The sequence below is a fragment of the Alligator mississippiensis genome, chromosome 1 (genome assembly GCF_030867095.1).
Source record: "Alligator mississippiensis isolate rAllMis1 chromosome 1, rAllMis1, whole genome shotgun sequence".
Taxonomy (NCBI): Eukaryota; Metazoa; Chordata; order Crocodylia; family Alligatoridae; genus Alligator; species Alligator mississippiensis.
The window spans coordinates 92,333,262-92,350,614 of record NC_081824.1 but is presented as its reverse complement, the minus strand read 5'-3'; the positions used below and the strand labels follow the sequence as shown (position 1 = coordinate 92,350,614).

Here is a 17,353-nt window from a genome sequence, read left to right as displayed (position 1 = left end):
TTGGATGGAATTTTCAGATGACTATTTCATACATGTCAATCTACAGTCTCCTCGTAAATATCTCAGACAACAAAGCCATCTTGTGTGTATTGCACGATTTCAGCCTGAGAGACCTTTCCTAACTTAATGGAGCTTTTTGCAGTATTTCTCCCACAAATCTCTCAGTTACTAAGAGTGATTTGAACCACAGTGTTGTGTAGGCAAGGTTTCCTTCCTGCACAATTTTGTTTCCATTTAAAATCCTGTTTATGCAGCCAGACACTGTGAATGTGCTAGAGAACACGAGATTCATTCTTTTTCAAGTCAGTGGGGGCCCCTCTGCTTTCTTGGAACTTGACACCAGGTGAAGATCTGGTCCACAGACCACATTACAAAACAGGTTATCAAAAAGACATGCACCATACAGAAGCTTAAAGCCAAATGAAGACACGTGTGACTGAAGGGCTCTCAAGTATCAAGTATGGGCATCAAATTTAATACCAGACAGGGATATGGAAAAGATGAAACTTGCACTTCCTGTTTACTTTTTAGAGTATGGTGTCACTTCATATCTGACAGTGGTAAAATTACAGACTTTTCATACCTGTGCATTTGGTGTGTCTAGGATAGGGAGAGAAGAATTCATCTGCTTTTAAACACAGCTTCTCATTAAATAGATGACACTCTATCCTTCTTTAAATGTTGTAATGTTTACTTTATAAAACCCAGGAAAGCCCTTAAAATACAGATAGCAGAGAGACTCTTAAACCATGTGTCCTTGCTTATCTCCTCTTTATCAACAGACTATTGTTTCCTGATGGGACTCATTGGGGAAAGGGGGTTAATGTTAAATAGGCATCTCTCAGTTCCCCTAAAGGAATACTGCTGCTGACAGAAGAGCAACACTGGCCTCTCAGCTACTTCCTGCAGAATGCAACAAATCAAAGAGGAAAAACAAGGGCTGAAGCCACTTTTTCTGGTCTCCCAAAACAACTAGTTTTAAAGAAAGACATTGTCCTTAGGAGAGATAATCCCACAATAGAGAGTCCATTAGAGGTATTAAGGCATTGGCAGCAGCCTGATATGCAAGAAGGGCTCTGTCCTGACAATAGACAATTAAAGCTGATAAATCTGCACTACTTGTTGCTGTTCTAATTCCTGGTAATTGTATGCTACTTGTCCCTGCCTCCTGCGTGCAGGGATGAAGCATGCTTCTTTAATCTCCAGAGTACCTGACCTACTTCCTATGTGGTCTTTTCAGGACCTGTTTTCTTCCCATCTGGACCTCTTTGCTCCTCCTCCTCCTCCTTTGCTTCCCCTCCCTTAAGCAGTAAGGAGGTTACTGGTGAGGGCAAGGAAAACATCAGAACACAGCAGCCAGATCAATAATTCTGAAGCTCCAGACAATGTACTAATCTGCAATAACAGCTAATCATGCTCAATTTGGCACACCAGTGATTAAACTGTACTTTTCATTAGGCTCTATGAGTACAGCAGATGCGCGCTGGTAATTCAAATAGCTGTATTAAGAGTAGCTGCCAAACTTGCATGTACTTTTGTTTGTAGCTACTGCCTCAGTAATTTTGTCACTGTTAGCAAACTGAAAGCCTTTGAGGACACAACTCAGACTTGTCTGTTTTGGATGGGGAGAGAGCAGAAAGAGACTCTACTTCAAGAAGTTATGCTGGATGCAGGAATCCCTGGGAGAAGTTTAATAGGATGAGCTATAAAAGATGTCAGCCAAGATGATCATTAACAGTTCTGTTTATATGGTGCAGTCAGCATTCATAATTTTATCTTAACTTCATGGTATTTGGTGTTTTTCTAAAAAAGTCTTAGCTCCTAGAACTGTGCACTTGCAAGTACCTCATTTAAAAAAAAAGAAAAAAGAGAGTCTGGCCCTTAGGGCGGCAGACAAATCTTTTAAAGAAACCTTAGAATCAAAAGCCGGAAACCAAATAAAGAAAAAAATAAAGAACCCCCCCCCCCCCAACTATTTTTCAGCCCATCTCATGATTTTTTTTAGGTTTGACTCATGTTTCTTGAATGCTTGAGACTGGCAACACTACCTCTGGCTCTGACATCTATGAAGTTATTACGCTGTACACATCATTTTGATAATGACCTTCCACTCACCCACGTAAGTTGGTTTCTGCTTCACAACCGTTTCCTCTGATAAAAATTATGTCTAGTGAATCCTCTCTGCTTCATCTTTACAAACAAACCTGATGGTCCTACTCAAAAGTTTACCACAATCTATGCAAAACATAGCACTAAATTCCAGAAGTCCTAGCAGCCGACCCCATGCACTCAGGGGTCTCTCTCTGTTTAACTTTAGCTTATCAGCCTTGTATTAATGTGAACGTGTTAAAACTGGAATCTTAGGTTATGCTTTATTAAAAAAAAAAAGGAACAAACCTGAGTATGGGTTATATCAACATTTCAGGAAAACATCAATTCCACTATCAATATTGATTCCTAATGGATTTGGAACCCACTTGAAATAAATCAGCAAAGTCCTACTCCTGACAGCAATTGCTTAGGAAACAACCACTTTCATATGTCGATGCTTTCCCTATTGCTTGGAATCTCATACCAAGTTCAAAACATACCAGAAGCCACCACAAAATAATGTATTTCATCCTACCAAAACAAATACAAAGTCCTCGATACTGCAGCTATCATACTGCATATGTCCTTTTAGTTTATCAATTTAGTGTATGAGGCTGCAATAACAAATAAAATGCCCCCCAAGAAGTGGGGCAGCAGCAGATTGCTGAACAGAAAGCTCTAAATCTTTTGTTTCCCTGTACAGTAACAATTGGGCTTTGCAAAGACAACAGACTCTTCAGACTGGAATCCAAATGAGTCCTTCTATTAAGGGCCTGCCAACTGCTAGTTAGAATGGTAACAAAATATTGCAGATAATTCACTTTTCATGATAAAGCAAAAACAAGCAGGCGTGCATACCCAGCAAGGGGCTCAACTGATAAAAACTGTGTCAAACTCAAACCATTTGTCAACTAGGGAGGGAGGGAGGGGAGAAAGCTGAAAGATGGGCTCAGGAAGTAGATTTATCTGGTACAACACATTAACTAGTATAAATACTAAAGAAAAAGTAAACACATTTACCCAGCAGTATCTCCCCCAAGTAAAGAAAAAACTCTAAGTCCCAAATCTAGCCATCTAACCCCTCAACTGTCCCATCTATAACAACCACCACATTTTTCTTCTCTGACATGTATGATAGTTTCACTTAATTCATGGCACAAAAAGAGTTTATTAAAACCATTCATTATAATTAAAACAGAAGAATAACAACTCTTCTGTTTGAATCTCCTTCCTCCACCCAATATTCAAAGAAATAAATCAGCCTTGGTAACAAACAAGCAAGTTAACAAACCCTGAGGTGGTCACAGAGTTGTTATACAATACCTTATTCTGACAGCCTCAGCAGAACCCTTTGCCTGAAGATGGGTGTTTGTGCCCAAAAGCTTGCAAAGAACAGTTTTTCCAACTATTTAGTTGGTCTAATAAAATAGATCGGATTTACCTAAAGAACCTTGTCAGCCAAATGACTGTTTTCAGTCAGGAAGTTCTTTAGAAAAAGTGCAGCCATACAACACTATTCAGGCACACTTTGGTACTTCTCCCAGTAATGTCATGTAGGAACACTTAACTAACAGATACAATAAGAGAAATCATTACCATTCTGTAAAGTATTATTTCTTCACTTCAGTAACATGACAATAAGAACAAAAAATAGCTAAAAGGAATCTAGAAAGCCAGTACTGATACCTAGTTTTGCATACATAAAACTAATCTTGACAGCTCAGTAACATCAAAAGATAGAATACCACATCACTTAACAGCCCTTTCTAATATGAAGCTAAAGATTAAACTAAGGAAATAACATTGAAATCAGTAGTCAGCCACATGCCAAAAAAAATTACTTAAAGCATAAAGGCAAACAGAGAACATTTCTTTGTTTAGCTGTACCTCCATGTATCCACACAGAACAGGTTCCCACACACCAGTTGCTGCATCCCAGGATTTTAGTCCATATGGAATGTCCCTCTGTCATTCACTTACACACACACACATACATACATACATACATACATACACGCATGCACATCTGCATGCTACACCCGCTCCTTTACTCAAGCACACATTCTCATCTAACCTTCCCTGGAGTGGTTCCTAGGATTTTAGAATTTCCTCTTGCAAGCAGATTCCTCCTCCCCTTCCCACCCACTCCACCCCATTCTGTAATTAGGCTTAACGAGAGCAATTAACAAAACAAACTCCCCTCTGCCTGGTAGCATGATAATTCTGATTGTCACAATGCTTTAAGATGTGCAAGGCTGTTTAAAATAAAGATAAACTGAAACATCAAGATTACACAAAACATATTTTGCACCTACTTTACCCTTTTCATTACACATTTTATTACACAAGTTTTACTTTACCCTTTCTATGCACAAGGATTTATTGAATACCACTTTTAAATTTAAAAGAATACCCACTGAACATTAGAGTTAAAAATATGAATTGTTCTGACTGTAATCTATATCAGTCCTTCTATTAAGGGTCTGCCAGCTGATAGAAAGGTAACATGTTGCAGATAATTCACTCTTGTTCATAAAGCAAAAATAAGCAAGTATGGGCACCTATTTATCATTGTACAGTTGTTTAGTTATTATATACATTAACATGCATTATATAACATATTTTTCTGTACTGAACTATTCAGTGCCACTAAGAAGATATAGTGAGATATAAAGTATGTCATTAATACATTTCTATTTGTTTGTATTTAAAAATCCTGGAGTTGCATTTGGGTAGTTGACCTGTTGACCCACGTTATAGCATTGATAGCTAAGGCCTCAAAAATTGTTCTATTGTTTTTTTCACCCACTTTGATTCACTTTCAACCAAAACTCTTAACTGAATAAGTTTACTGTCAGGAATGTCATGAACACATCAAATTAAGAGATTGATCTAAAGCCAACTGAAGTTGATGAAAAGACTTTCCTTTGTCTTTGATGGACTCTGTATCAGGCCCATAGAGACTACTGCTACAAATCAAATCATCAATTGGTAAACATGTTTGAACAGAAACATTATTCTAAGAATTATGCTTATGCAAATAGTGGACAGAAACAGCACATTATCTAGGTATCCAGTCTAAGTATCCAAACTCAAATTTTCAGTACTGGCAACAAACTATTAATGAACACAGACCAAATAAATTATTATTGAAACTGGTTACTATTTTAAAAAATAAATATATGAAAATATTAACTAATTCATGAGTAAGGAGAGATGCCAAAACAGAATATGGTTTTCCATGTATTTATGTTCAATTCTCTTGTGTTATTTATATAACGTGAATAAATATTCTACTCCTCCAGTTATATATCAACTAGACAGAGCAGATCTTTTTCAACCACCTATCAATTTTTGAATTGCAGACACAACTGAAAATTTAAAAAATTATTAAAAAGCTAGAAACAGAAAGTCCTAAAATGGAATTAGTATTCTCTTTGTTGCTAAACTGTATAACTTCTGATAACCTAGCTACAATTCTCTGACTCAGTGATTTCATTTCCATTGGATGTCAACAATATTTGCACAAGATTTTTTATCTAGGCAGAAAGGCATCAACAAGTGTGATTTTAAAGGTTTCATAATAAATTGCTCAAGCATAGGGAGAGGGGAGTTTCAACTTCCAACAGTTCATTTTTTTGCTTCTTCACCCTTCCCTCTTTGAGTCAAAAGTATATAAAAAATTGTAAAACAATGGTCTAATATAAAAAGCATGTTATATAACAAAACATAAATGTTACATTGAAAGAATATTACTAAAGTTGCAAAGTCAAGCACTCAAAAATTAAGAAATACCAGATTAAGAATTACACATTTAAACTTAATTCTAGCCTTTTGTGGATGTATGAATGATCTTTTCATTTACATAATCACATATATTTTTTCACAGGATGTCTGCTTCATTCAGGCAGAGTACTCAGTGCTAACTTAATGACCACATATTTAATATTTTGTGTATGTATGACCAATACCTTATTTACAATACATTATTTAAATCCTGCTTTGAATACAGAATTATTCATTGCCTCCTGGACTTTTCTCTTGTGCTTATCACTGTAGTATCTATAGGTTTCACAGATATTAAGTTCAGTGACACCTTTATGAAATGGTGACACATTGTTATTAGGCCTGTGTGAAGCGGCTAGTATTCGCTTTGGATTCGGCCAATTCGGGGGACAATGATTCAATTCGGTGATTTGAATCACTGTTCTGAAATGATTTGGCCGAATCTGATTCAGAGATTTGGCTGCCACTGAATTGTCCAAATCTCCAAATTGGCCCCATCCCCCACCCACTCTCCAGGCCCTGTCAATGGCTGCCCCGCTGGGCCCCAACTTCTAGCTCTTTGGAAAAAAAAGCCTGGCACTCACTGGCTGCAGGCAGGTGGGGGGGGCAGGGGTGATCCCTGCTGCCCCCCCATTTCCCCATGCTGTGTGGGGGGCTCTGTCACAAGCCCCCAGCCCCTGCCTGCTCTCCCGGGTCCAGGTCCTGGCTCTTAAAAAAAAAAAAAAAAGCCCCCACTCACTGGCTCCTACCAGGCAGGGGGGCAATCCCCACTGCCCTGTACTGTGTGTGGGGCTCTGCCATGAGCCCTCAGAAGCCCTGATGGCTGCTGCAGCAGCCGGTGAGTTCAGGGTTTGTTTGTTTTTTAAAAAGCCGGGAGCTGGGGTGGGGGGGGCAGCCATGCAGGGGAGGGCTGGGACAGCAGGTAGGAGTCAGGGGCACTCAGGGGGCCTGGGGGAGCAGGTAGGGGATGGGGCATGGCAGGGGTCCCCCCATGGTCCCCTCCCCCCTCCTGCAGCCCCTCCTCCCCTGCCCCCTACTTACCAGCACGGAGTTCGGGTCCAGCTCCCTGAGGCAGGAAGCGGGGACTGCCTGAATCTCCAAAGCTGTCCAAAGATTTTCCAAATTGATTTGGAGAGCTTCAAATCAATTTGGACCTTTTAATTGATCTCCTGATTCGATTTGGATTTGGAGATTTGGCTGCCGAATTGAGCCGAACCTCCTCCGAATTGAATCAGCACCCAGAGCTATGCACAGCCCTAGTTATTACCACCATTCCACAGATGGAGAACTGAGGGATAGAAGCTTTAAAATTAAAACCACCCATTAATTTTGAGGTGCTTAGCACTCAATTTTTCAGAATACATGGCATTTTACAGTCAGGCAAGATTCATTGGGTAGATGTGATATCTTTTATTAGACCTACTAAATAGTTGGGAAAAAGTTCTTGGCAAACTTCTGGGCACAAACACCCTTCTTCAGCCACTGGGAGACTGCTGCTCTTATATGTTCTCCAAGGTAGGAAAGAAGCTAAAGTAAACAAGAAATCTGTGAAAATGCAAATGAGTTGGAGTTACGATTAAAGTTAGGGTTTGTTATCATTTTCACAGACTGCATGAAGCAGGTTCCCTGAGGAATAAATAGTACATGATCAGGTAATTAAAAACATTATTATAGTATCATAAAAACGATATTATAATATGATTATATATACAAATAAGTTGGCCAGGTGAAGTTTACATAAGCAATCTGCATTCTGGCATCCTGTAATATTGGATTAGCTGTATACTAACGTTTGTTATGCTGAAAACATGGGTAATTATTAATAGAGTTTCTTGAGTGTCTTCACTTCCATTCCACAATGTTCTAAACATACACCTAACAAGAGTAATATTTTGAAACATCAGCATCACCAATAAGCTTCTGCCCTGGTTAAATGCAGGGGAAGCAGCTAAAGTGCTGAGTTTTACTGTTACTAGCTCTTAAACATAACAAGAGAATGCATTTTCTAGGATGAGTACAAATACAATGGGAGAAGCCTGTTCTGGTAAGTCAATACCCTTACAAGGTTAGCTTAATTTTTATATTAAAAGGGTCATATAAATGATTTTCAAAAGATTAGCCTGTGTCAATTTAATATGGGCATATTCCTCATGAAAAATTATCAGTATTACTTTCTTACAAGTGAGGCAATTGGGAGTAAAGACAGCTAGGACCTCATTGCATACCTCCCTCCCAGCCCCCCTCCCTCTTTAGAAGATGGCCACTTCCTTTCCACAATCCATTTCAGTCAGATCTGTACACAAAACAGGCCACATCTTCCGGGGAGGCTTAAAGTCTGTGCAGACATACAGCTCCCTTCAAAGCATCCCTGGAAATCTGTGTGGGAAGTCCACAAATATTAAAACCATCCTGTATTTTTTTTTTTTAAAAAGCAATTTACATTTGCCCTGCAACTCCTCTGCTCTCATTTGTTTTGGGCTAACAGCATAAATGTTTTGACTTTTGAAACAGATATGAATATACTCAAGCAGTCACACATATGCAAAGAAAAAACAGTATAGAAGGTCTGCTTGTGCTTTCAAAAACATTAGTTCTGACCCTAAATGTGATGTTTTATTAGGAACTTTTCTCCTTCACCCCACCACGTTAGCTATTAGGACAAAGAAGTCAAAGAGAAAACATGACATTCAGGCAAGGTACAGAAATTACACTTCTACTGGTATAAGTGATCAGAAACTGGTTTATACCCATAACAGAACAGAAGTTTGGTACACAAAACTGGTGTATACCCAGAACAGAAGTTCAATACATATAGACCAGTTTAAAAATGACAGAACCAGGTCTAAGATCTGCACCCTCCCACTAAATGTCAAATGTATGTTCTGTTCGCTACCTATCTAGATTATGCTGCTTATAGAAAACTGCATACTTTGATTGATTCCACCTCGGGCTTTTTGAATGTCTGTACCTAGCCTTAGTTTCTAGAAAAATATAGTCCGTGCTTTATCTGTTTTCTGAAATCTGAATGCCTTTATTTTGGCTTAGGTTAAAATCCTTTGACAATCCTGTCTTCCTTTCATATCAAACAGGATAACCTAATTTCTAACAGGCTCATACTGCCTTATTCACCTCATGCCCTTCTGTCTTTAAATAATTCCCAGCCAAAGATTTTCTACATTGTTCATAGTGACAGTCACTTTAGTAACTGTGTATTATCCCTCTTACTGGGGACTCCAGCAGATCAGCTTTAGTGTTTGCCCCTCAGCAGGATGAGTCACCGAGAATCAGACTTCTGCATCATCTATTGGCTGCGAATTCTCTTCTGATGCCGATTCATGGCCATTTCAGTAGGTCACTACTGAGCAGTATCAGAGAATACTTTTCCCATCTAGGGTCCACCAAAACAGCATTCATTTTAGCCCAGGCAGGCAGCAAGACCAAAGGCAAGGTGTGCAAGAGCCAGAAATAAAGCACTTTTAACTGAACAGACTAAATTGTGGAATGACTCACCAGGCTTCATCTGGACCAAGCTGTTAGATAACACATATTAACAGCCTCATGCAGACAAGGCAGCATCTTTTTATGTTAAACTGATCAAGTCGTGCCAGCCAACACATAACAAATACCACCTGTACTTGCTGACACCTTCTGAAACCTCATCTAGTTAATGCCATTGAGGAAACAGTAGTCAACCAAAGTCTAACTGCTTTTACAGCAAGCTGAAATTTCTGACTCTTTTGCAAACTCTTTCTTGTAGTATTCTCAGTGGGGACTTGGGCTGGAGAAAGATCAAGCAGTTTCCTAGATCTTGAAAAGAGTGAAATGCAGAATCAATTATGAACTGTCAGCACCTAGCTGTAATTTACAGGGTCAGCTCCTAGAAAGCTGCTGTGAAGAGTATTACAGAATGACCATAGATAGAAAAGCATATGCATAATAGACATAATGAACTCTGGGGCACCTCTGACTGGGAAACCGTATAGTGCACGATACACGGTGAGTTGGTTTTAAGCCCATCTGCCATAATGCTGGAGTTAACAATTGACAGGGTCAAAAGACAATGGAATCTGCTGGATATGAGTAAGGAAGAGGAAAGGCAAGCGGGAAAGAACCTTGTAACTCTCTTCTTCTCTCTAGAGAGGAGGATAATACATTATCAATATAATAATAGGATAATACAGGTAGAAAGAGCATTTAAAATGTATGAAACAATACATTTTAAAGTTTTTGTTTACATACAAAATTATAATGTGGAGACAAATACACCAGTGATGAAGGTTTTTATTCCATGAGGAAAGGGGGAATCAGCTATCAGTATTAGATAACTTTATACCAACAGAACTGCTTGCTACATCTTTGGGGTGTACTTGAACACCAGTAAATCATATATCTGCTGGTGTAAAACAGCAGGGTTGGTGTAAATCAGGATTTAGTGACGATATGGCCGTAAACATTTTACAAGAATCTAGACATGTTTCTGAAGGTGCATTTCTGGGTGGTATGTGCAGGAGCCCCAAAAGCAAACCGATTTACCAATTTCATTATTAGATCCAATCGTTGTACACTGAGCAGGGTCTGAAGAAAACACTATTATGAGCACAGATTATGTGCTGGTTGTTGAAATACACAAAACCCACAAAAGTATTTTGCAGATGATTTTGCATAAAAACTGTTTATATATCCACACACAATTACAGGGTATTCTACAACTCATTAAATGCAACAAGTGTAAAAAAAATGCATTTAAATATATTCAAGGGACGCATTTGGTAAAAAAAGATTCAACAACAATGGGTAGTCCATGCTTCTAATTATATTCTTTTCTTCAATTAGTCTTGAAGAAACTAACACCTCTATTAATCATTTCAATTAACTCTAAGCACCACATGACACCAGCACTGGCAGTCCATATGTTGTGTTCCAATCACCCAAATATTAAAGCCTTTTTAATTGATTTATCTAAAGAACATTCAACAGACTCAAGGTGGCAGCCAGCCAGGAAATCCCAAAAGAAGATGACAAAAAGGTGGGGGTGCTAAACCAGTTTCCCAATTTGTTTTTCTCTTCCTCCAGGGTTCACTAAGTTAATCCAATCACAGACCATAAAGCCCCTTTTTAATAAAATAAATAAATAGATAAGAGAACACACATGTTGGTTCTCTTGGTGCTTTCCCCATGGAGAAGCACTCCCTTCTCTCCCCGCTGCCCCCCCATCCTCCTCCCCCCCTCCACCCCCCACACACAGTTAAAGAGCCATCCTGTTAAGAAAGTGCTGCAAACACGGGTACATTTTTTATCCAGCAGAAATATTTAGCTTGGCCGCTTGCCAGGGAATGCTGGAAGAATAGGCTGAATTAGGGGATTTACCTTCCACGTGTTTGGCACGCGTCATTAGAGGCTCTGAAGAGCTTGTCTCTTTCTTTCACTCCCTTGCTGGGTTTTTCTTCCCTTCCATCAAAACTTTGATATAGAAAAAAAGTATGGCCTAAAAGAACAGCTGATGAGTTGTGTTACTGTGCTGTGTGGTAACTTTGTTCTGTTGAAGAAAACTTTTGCCTCATTTCAAAAGAAAGATTTTTCTGCCTCTCCTCCTCCCACTAGGTATGCAGAGAAATGTTTTGAAACTAATCACATATACAGGTATAGCATTACATTATATTTTCTGGGTTTAAGACTATGCAAGCTAGGTTTTTTCTTGTCACACTGGAGTTGGAGAAAAAGTGGTTTAAAAATAAATCTCTAAAGTGAAACTCCACCTGCTGAACATTTTAGAAACTTATTAAAAAACAAAAAATAGCTCTGTAAATGTAAACAAAGTGAATTGTTCTGTATTTGACTTCTATATTTTGCTATGTGGAACTCAGAATATTTCAAAAGATACTTCCTAACATAAATAGCCCAGAATCAGAACAAAAGCATTAAAAAACTTCTGGTCCATACTTCAAGTACTATGTAATTCAGCTAAAATCATAATTTGAGAAGGGAGTAGGAGTATGTAAGTATTTAACCATAGGTATCGTTAGTTTAAAGGAAGAGAAAAAAAAGCAGTTGGGTTTCCAGGTGAATTAACACATGAAAGTACTTATATCTACACTAGTTTTGATACAGTATGTTTGTCTCCCATGCACACACATGCTCTATTTACATCAGAGACTTTTATAGAACTGTTTTCCTTGATGCTAAACCTCATTTATAGTGTTGGCACCGCTGAGAACACTAGTGGATAAAGGCTTCTGGTTTCTGAGATTTTTTCTGTCTCCATTAAATGTGACCCTTTTCTACCCACATTTTTGATTGATTTAACTAAACTGGTTTAGAGGCTATGTGATTAAATGGGTGTAACCACATATGACATTTTAAGAAAAGTCCAGAATACCTTGCTTTAAGAAAGGCACAAAAGTTTCTGAAATGGTGCTGAACGTGATCCTGTCACTATCTGCAGATAAACTCTTCTCAGATTTGGTTCATGCATAGCATACCCATTGCCACCAATGGGTATGTTCTCTAACACAGGCACGGCTCTAGAGCAGTGGTGCTCAACCTCTGGCCTGCAAGGTCATGCCGTCCAGTCCGTGGGTCTCTCTTCAGGTCCAGAAATTTGTCAGTGGGGGACCAGTGGCAGCATTAATTATCACTTCCCTGCTGCCAAAGTACTGGATCCATGGGGGTTCCAGCAGGCTGGATGACATGGCCCAGCACCCTAGATCATTCCAGTGTGTTGTGAGGTCAGCATGCAGGGTCACCCCACAGCCAGATTGGGCCAGGGCACAGCTGAATGCAGCATGTGAAATCAGGTGGTACGTGAGCCTGGGCTGGCAATATATGGCTAGATTTGGAATGCGAAGCTGGGCCAGCACACCAGTTTGTACCGACGGACCTACCAGATCCAGCCCGTGGACTGACCCCATATTACTCCTCCAGGTCCTGGGGCCAGAAGGTTGAACATTACTGCTCTAGAGAGTTTTCATCTTTTCAAGTAACCACTATGAAAGATGCTTCCACCTGTAGTGTGAATATTACTAGGACTACTGAAAATAACAGACTAGTCATCTCGTCATAGATTTCTGCTTCAGCAAAGATACAAGAAGTCAGCTACCAACGTAGGAAGATGTTTAAGGCCCAGATGCTCAGCCAGTAGAAATCAGTAGTTTTACTGATGGCATCAGTGCATACCAGCTGAAGGTCAAGCCTGCAGTGTTTAAATTCCTAGCTAAATAAATATCATAATCCACATTCAGGTTAACATTGTACAAGCTATGGTGGGAAAGTGAAAGCTGGTTTTCCTCCTAAATCATAAGACTGGTCAGCTGCACCATGATTTCACAAACTCCTCTTTCATGTTCCTCAGATACTGAACTTGGTTTAATACAGTGGTAGGCAACACCTGGCACAGGTGCCAGAGCATGGCATGGCATTTTGCTTGGTGTGTGCACCTTGGGGTGGATGGCAGGGAAGGGACTGGGGTTGCACTGCCACAACAAGGATTGGGCCCCTCTTGACTCCTCCATCGTCCGCCCCTGGCACGCCAACATCTTACAAGTCAAGGCTGCGGGTGTTTTTGGCACTCTGTCCAAAAACATTGCTGACCCCTGGTCTAATACTATGTTAAAAAATTATATGGGTCAGATCCTTAGCTAGCATAAACTAGACTTCTTGGTTTGAGGCTCTCCAATAATTCCCCCTCTCTCCATAAAAGATAGTAGCATTGGTGGTAATATAAACAATTGTTATTTTTTATTTAAAATCTTCAGCAGAGATTTTTTATCATTATGCAGAGCTTTAAAATAAATCTATGGTTCTTCTGTTGACATGTACATTTGGATATATATTGTAGTGAGATTAAACAATTACTGAATCTCTGCTTTATGTTTCCAGTTTAATATCTGTGCAGTTAATTGATTTTTTCAATGACCCTGACCACACAGTGCTATACTACTATACTCAAATAGCAGCAGCATCTGCTATAGATAATCCATCAATGGCTGTTTTGAGTTACTAGAAAAATGGAGTTACTGTTCAAGCCTTGATATACATAGGCACTCTATGGAAAGACTAACATTTTAGTAAAAAAGAATCCTAAATTAGTTCACAGCACAATAAATATTACACATTTAAAGTTCACTACAAAGTACACAAAAGTAGCAAGGATGCTCTTGGAACTTTTCATAGTAAACATTTAAGCAAAAGACTTCCAAATATCCAGACTCGTTCCATGTAGGATGGGTGTCGTGAAAAACTGTTGTCAAGCACAGAAGGCATCTCTCTCCATCTCTGGTCTTGTTCGTCACTGTAATATCTTATTGTCTAAATCTGGAACTGGAAATTGCTATTTGAGTTGTCTCTGAAGTTGTCATAGTTATGGCAAGATTACATTGGTACTGTTACCAATATCCTAGAGAGCTGAGCTAAGCAGTGCAGAAACTACTGGCATGCTGATGAAGGTCTGATGGAAATGACTTGGTGAAGAAGTTGTCATTGTAACACAGTTGCTATTTTTAAGGAGTCTGCTTATGCTTTGCATTATTTACAAATAAAAAATAGGCATTTTAGTAAGAAAAAAATTATTCCACTCCATCTCTCCCACTTCAGTTTTTAGCCAAAACCATAAACAAAATACTTACATATCCTTTTGGAGTACTTTCATATTCCATTCTGATATGCCATGTAAATAAAATTCAATTTTACATGTTAGTGAATCAGTCCAGTAAATTCTCCTTCACAAACCTGCCTTCTTCATTAAAATCTTATTTTCTTGGTAATCTCCTTTGATCGCTAAAGTTATAAGAAGCCCCCTCCTCTCTTTTTGATACTATCAGTGTAGCTTTTGACCAGAGAGCGTGATGAATTAAATGTATGACAGATATGACAGGTGAGGAGTGCTTGGAGGGGGCTTAAACAGCAGGGATAAGACAAAGCCCCCATTTAAGAACAAAACCCTCACCCGATGGCTAACCCGTTAATGACCAACCACACAGAATCACTCTATTTGTCCTATTGGATGAGGAGCAAGCTGATACTACAGACAAAGCTTTGTTAGCCACTGGGCTGTTCTTCAATCAGCCACACAACCAACTAATTGAAATGCCCATTTTTTGCTCAGGATTTGATATACACTCTCAGACTTTTGTAGGTATACTGGGTTCTTCCTATAATGTATTAATTCAGCTGTCACAAGTTTACAGCTGGACTAAATGGAATTACAGCATATAAACCTGAAAATCTATCTACAGGGATCTAGTTAAGCCCTGGAGAGAGACAAGTCCAGCAGTACAAATCCAAGGACTTTTGGAAGTCAATCCATTAGGATTACTAGGGCAGCCCTTTGATTTTGGAAGTCATAGGCTCAAAATATGGAATCAGTGAACTCTCAGTCTTCCTTTATTTTAACCTCTTTTTCTTAGGATTTATTGACCCAGTTTTTAGTCTCAAAATCTGATGTATAGAAATAAAATATAAAAATGTATAGTTATATTTAAGAGATTGGAATATGAGAAACTCAGTAAAAATATTTTCTATTGTTAGGTAATTTAAAACATGTACTTTAACAATCATTTAAAAATTTCAGCAGTTCTTATAAGCTATAAATCAGATCACTAGCATTACACTATTCAACTTTCTACCATTAACCAAAGACTTCCCTCTTAATTTTTAACGTGGTCAATGTATGTTAATTTAGGTAAGAACAGCGAACTGAGCTGAAGCAGTCTCGCAGACTAGAAGCTCTATACTTAAGGTAATTTCTTGGAGATGAAATAATCGCTGGGCCCTCTGCACATGAGGATTATTTGTTCAGTGGGTATTCCCAGATTTTTATCCTACCATTCTGCAGATAGCAAAGGACTAGCATTTTTACTGGGCTTCCTGGAAGAGATAGAGGTCAAATTGCAATGGACAGGCACATCTGTTTTGAAAAACCTAGCAGGATTTTTAGTTCAGCTTTTCTTTATAGCATACCAAAAGTGCGAAAACAAGAGCAGAAGCAATATGGAATCTTATTTTTTTCCATTTAGTAGGAACCCCATTTCTGAATGCCTTTTCAAGTAGTAGCAGGAAGCAACATAATCTAAAGATTAAATCACAGGCACTAATCACATGGGTATTCTATTCTCAGTTCTTCCACAGGCTGCGTGTGTGTTACATAATCACTGTTCCACTTTGTATATAATTTATAATAAGATAAAGTCTGACTCTATAACTCCATAGTTATAGCACCCTCACTTATAACATGGGAGACTGTAATTAAAGTCTCCAGTCTGAATTTGGCAGAGCAGAGAATTGAACATTAGGTTACCTACCCACTGGGCTACTCCAGAGGAAGGCCAGGGGACCTCCCCTCCATTCTTTTTTGCATAAAGCTTTGAAGACTCTTAAAGGATCAGAATAGGAAATGGGACCATTTTGAAAACTTTCACAGAGCAGGAAAACTATTTTCCTGACATGTCCAATCTAATACTTCATTCATAAAATGATTGCAAAGGTTAATTACATAGCATATGAAAAGTCATATCCAAGTGCTAAGAGCTAACATTCCACAAGCCCTGGAGGTCCTTCAAAGAGAAGCAGCTATCAATAGTGAGAATAATAACACTCCTGTACAGAAAAGTATCAGAGCCAGTTTGCTGTGAGGGGAAACCCTGGGGAGGCATTGCAGTTACAATTAAGGGAACATTTGTGTTGAAAGCCAAAGGCATGTTTTAAAATGCATTACGAGAGCCTAATGTATAAAAGGGAAAGGACTTGTGAGCTAATTTTTCTTTTCCTTTTGTTCTGAGTCTGCAAATTCATATGGAAGCTGGCTTTTTAAGACAGATTTCCAACATCCCTATTAGGATGTTAGAGTCTTATTACACATGTTGTCTACTAGACGTGTTCTGACTTTTATAGATGTCAACTCCATTTCTTAATTCAAGCCATTTGTCTCTTGTGATCTCTGAGCCTCTGGGTTAGAGTTCTAGCTAAAGAGGTGAGCCAGCTTGTATCTGAAATACAGCCATAAAATCCTCCAGTGCTATGTCTCCAAGAGCTGCTGCTGTCCTGTGAATGGGCCTGGATTATGTCTGTCTGCAGCTCAGCACCCAGAAAGAGCATTTTACAGGAGGGCTGAGTGGACATCCAGGAAAACTGCTTTCAGGACCTTATCTGAAGGACAATACTTAACTTTCACCACCTGGGTCTGGCTTCCTAGAGGAAACATTCACACTTAATTATTGTCTCTTGCTAGACAATTACTGTTTAATCAAACCTCCAGCTGATATTAACTGGTGGAAAAAGGCTATTTTTAGTTAGGACAGTGATTCTCCTTCACTCCTTTCATCTATGAATAATGTATTTCCTTTTGCTGTCAGTACCACAAACCAGTCTACACCAGATGCTTGGTATTAGGAAAAATTAAAAATGTGGGCATCATACTCTTTGAAAGGTGCTTTGAACTCAAATTAATATACCTAAACCAACTATTTAAATTAAAGATATCCTG

The 17,353-nt window shown here is 38.9% G+C and overlaps 1 protein-coding gene across 7 annotated transcripts in view; it reads right to left on the bottom strand.

Annotated features, from left to right (window-relative positions):
* PRDM1 (PR/SET domain 1) overlaps positions 1–17,353 on the bottom strand; it is a 130,713-nt gene that overhangs the window by 30,242 nt on the left and 83,118 nt on the right. The window contains exon 1 of one of the 7 annotated variants that reach the window (XM_006260360.3): positions 3,979–4,169. The exons of the other annotated variants lie outside the window; for them this stretch is intronic. Within the exon in view, the coding sequence (XP_006260422.1) occupies positions 3,979–3,984 (6 nt within the window). The 5' untranslated portion in view covers positions 3,985–4,169. Of the gene's footprint in view, positions 1–3,978; positions 4,170–17,353 lie in introns of those variants that run through there. 7 annotated transcript variants of the gene reach the window in all.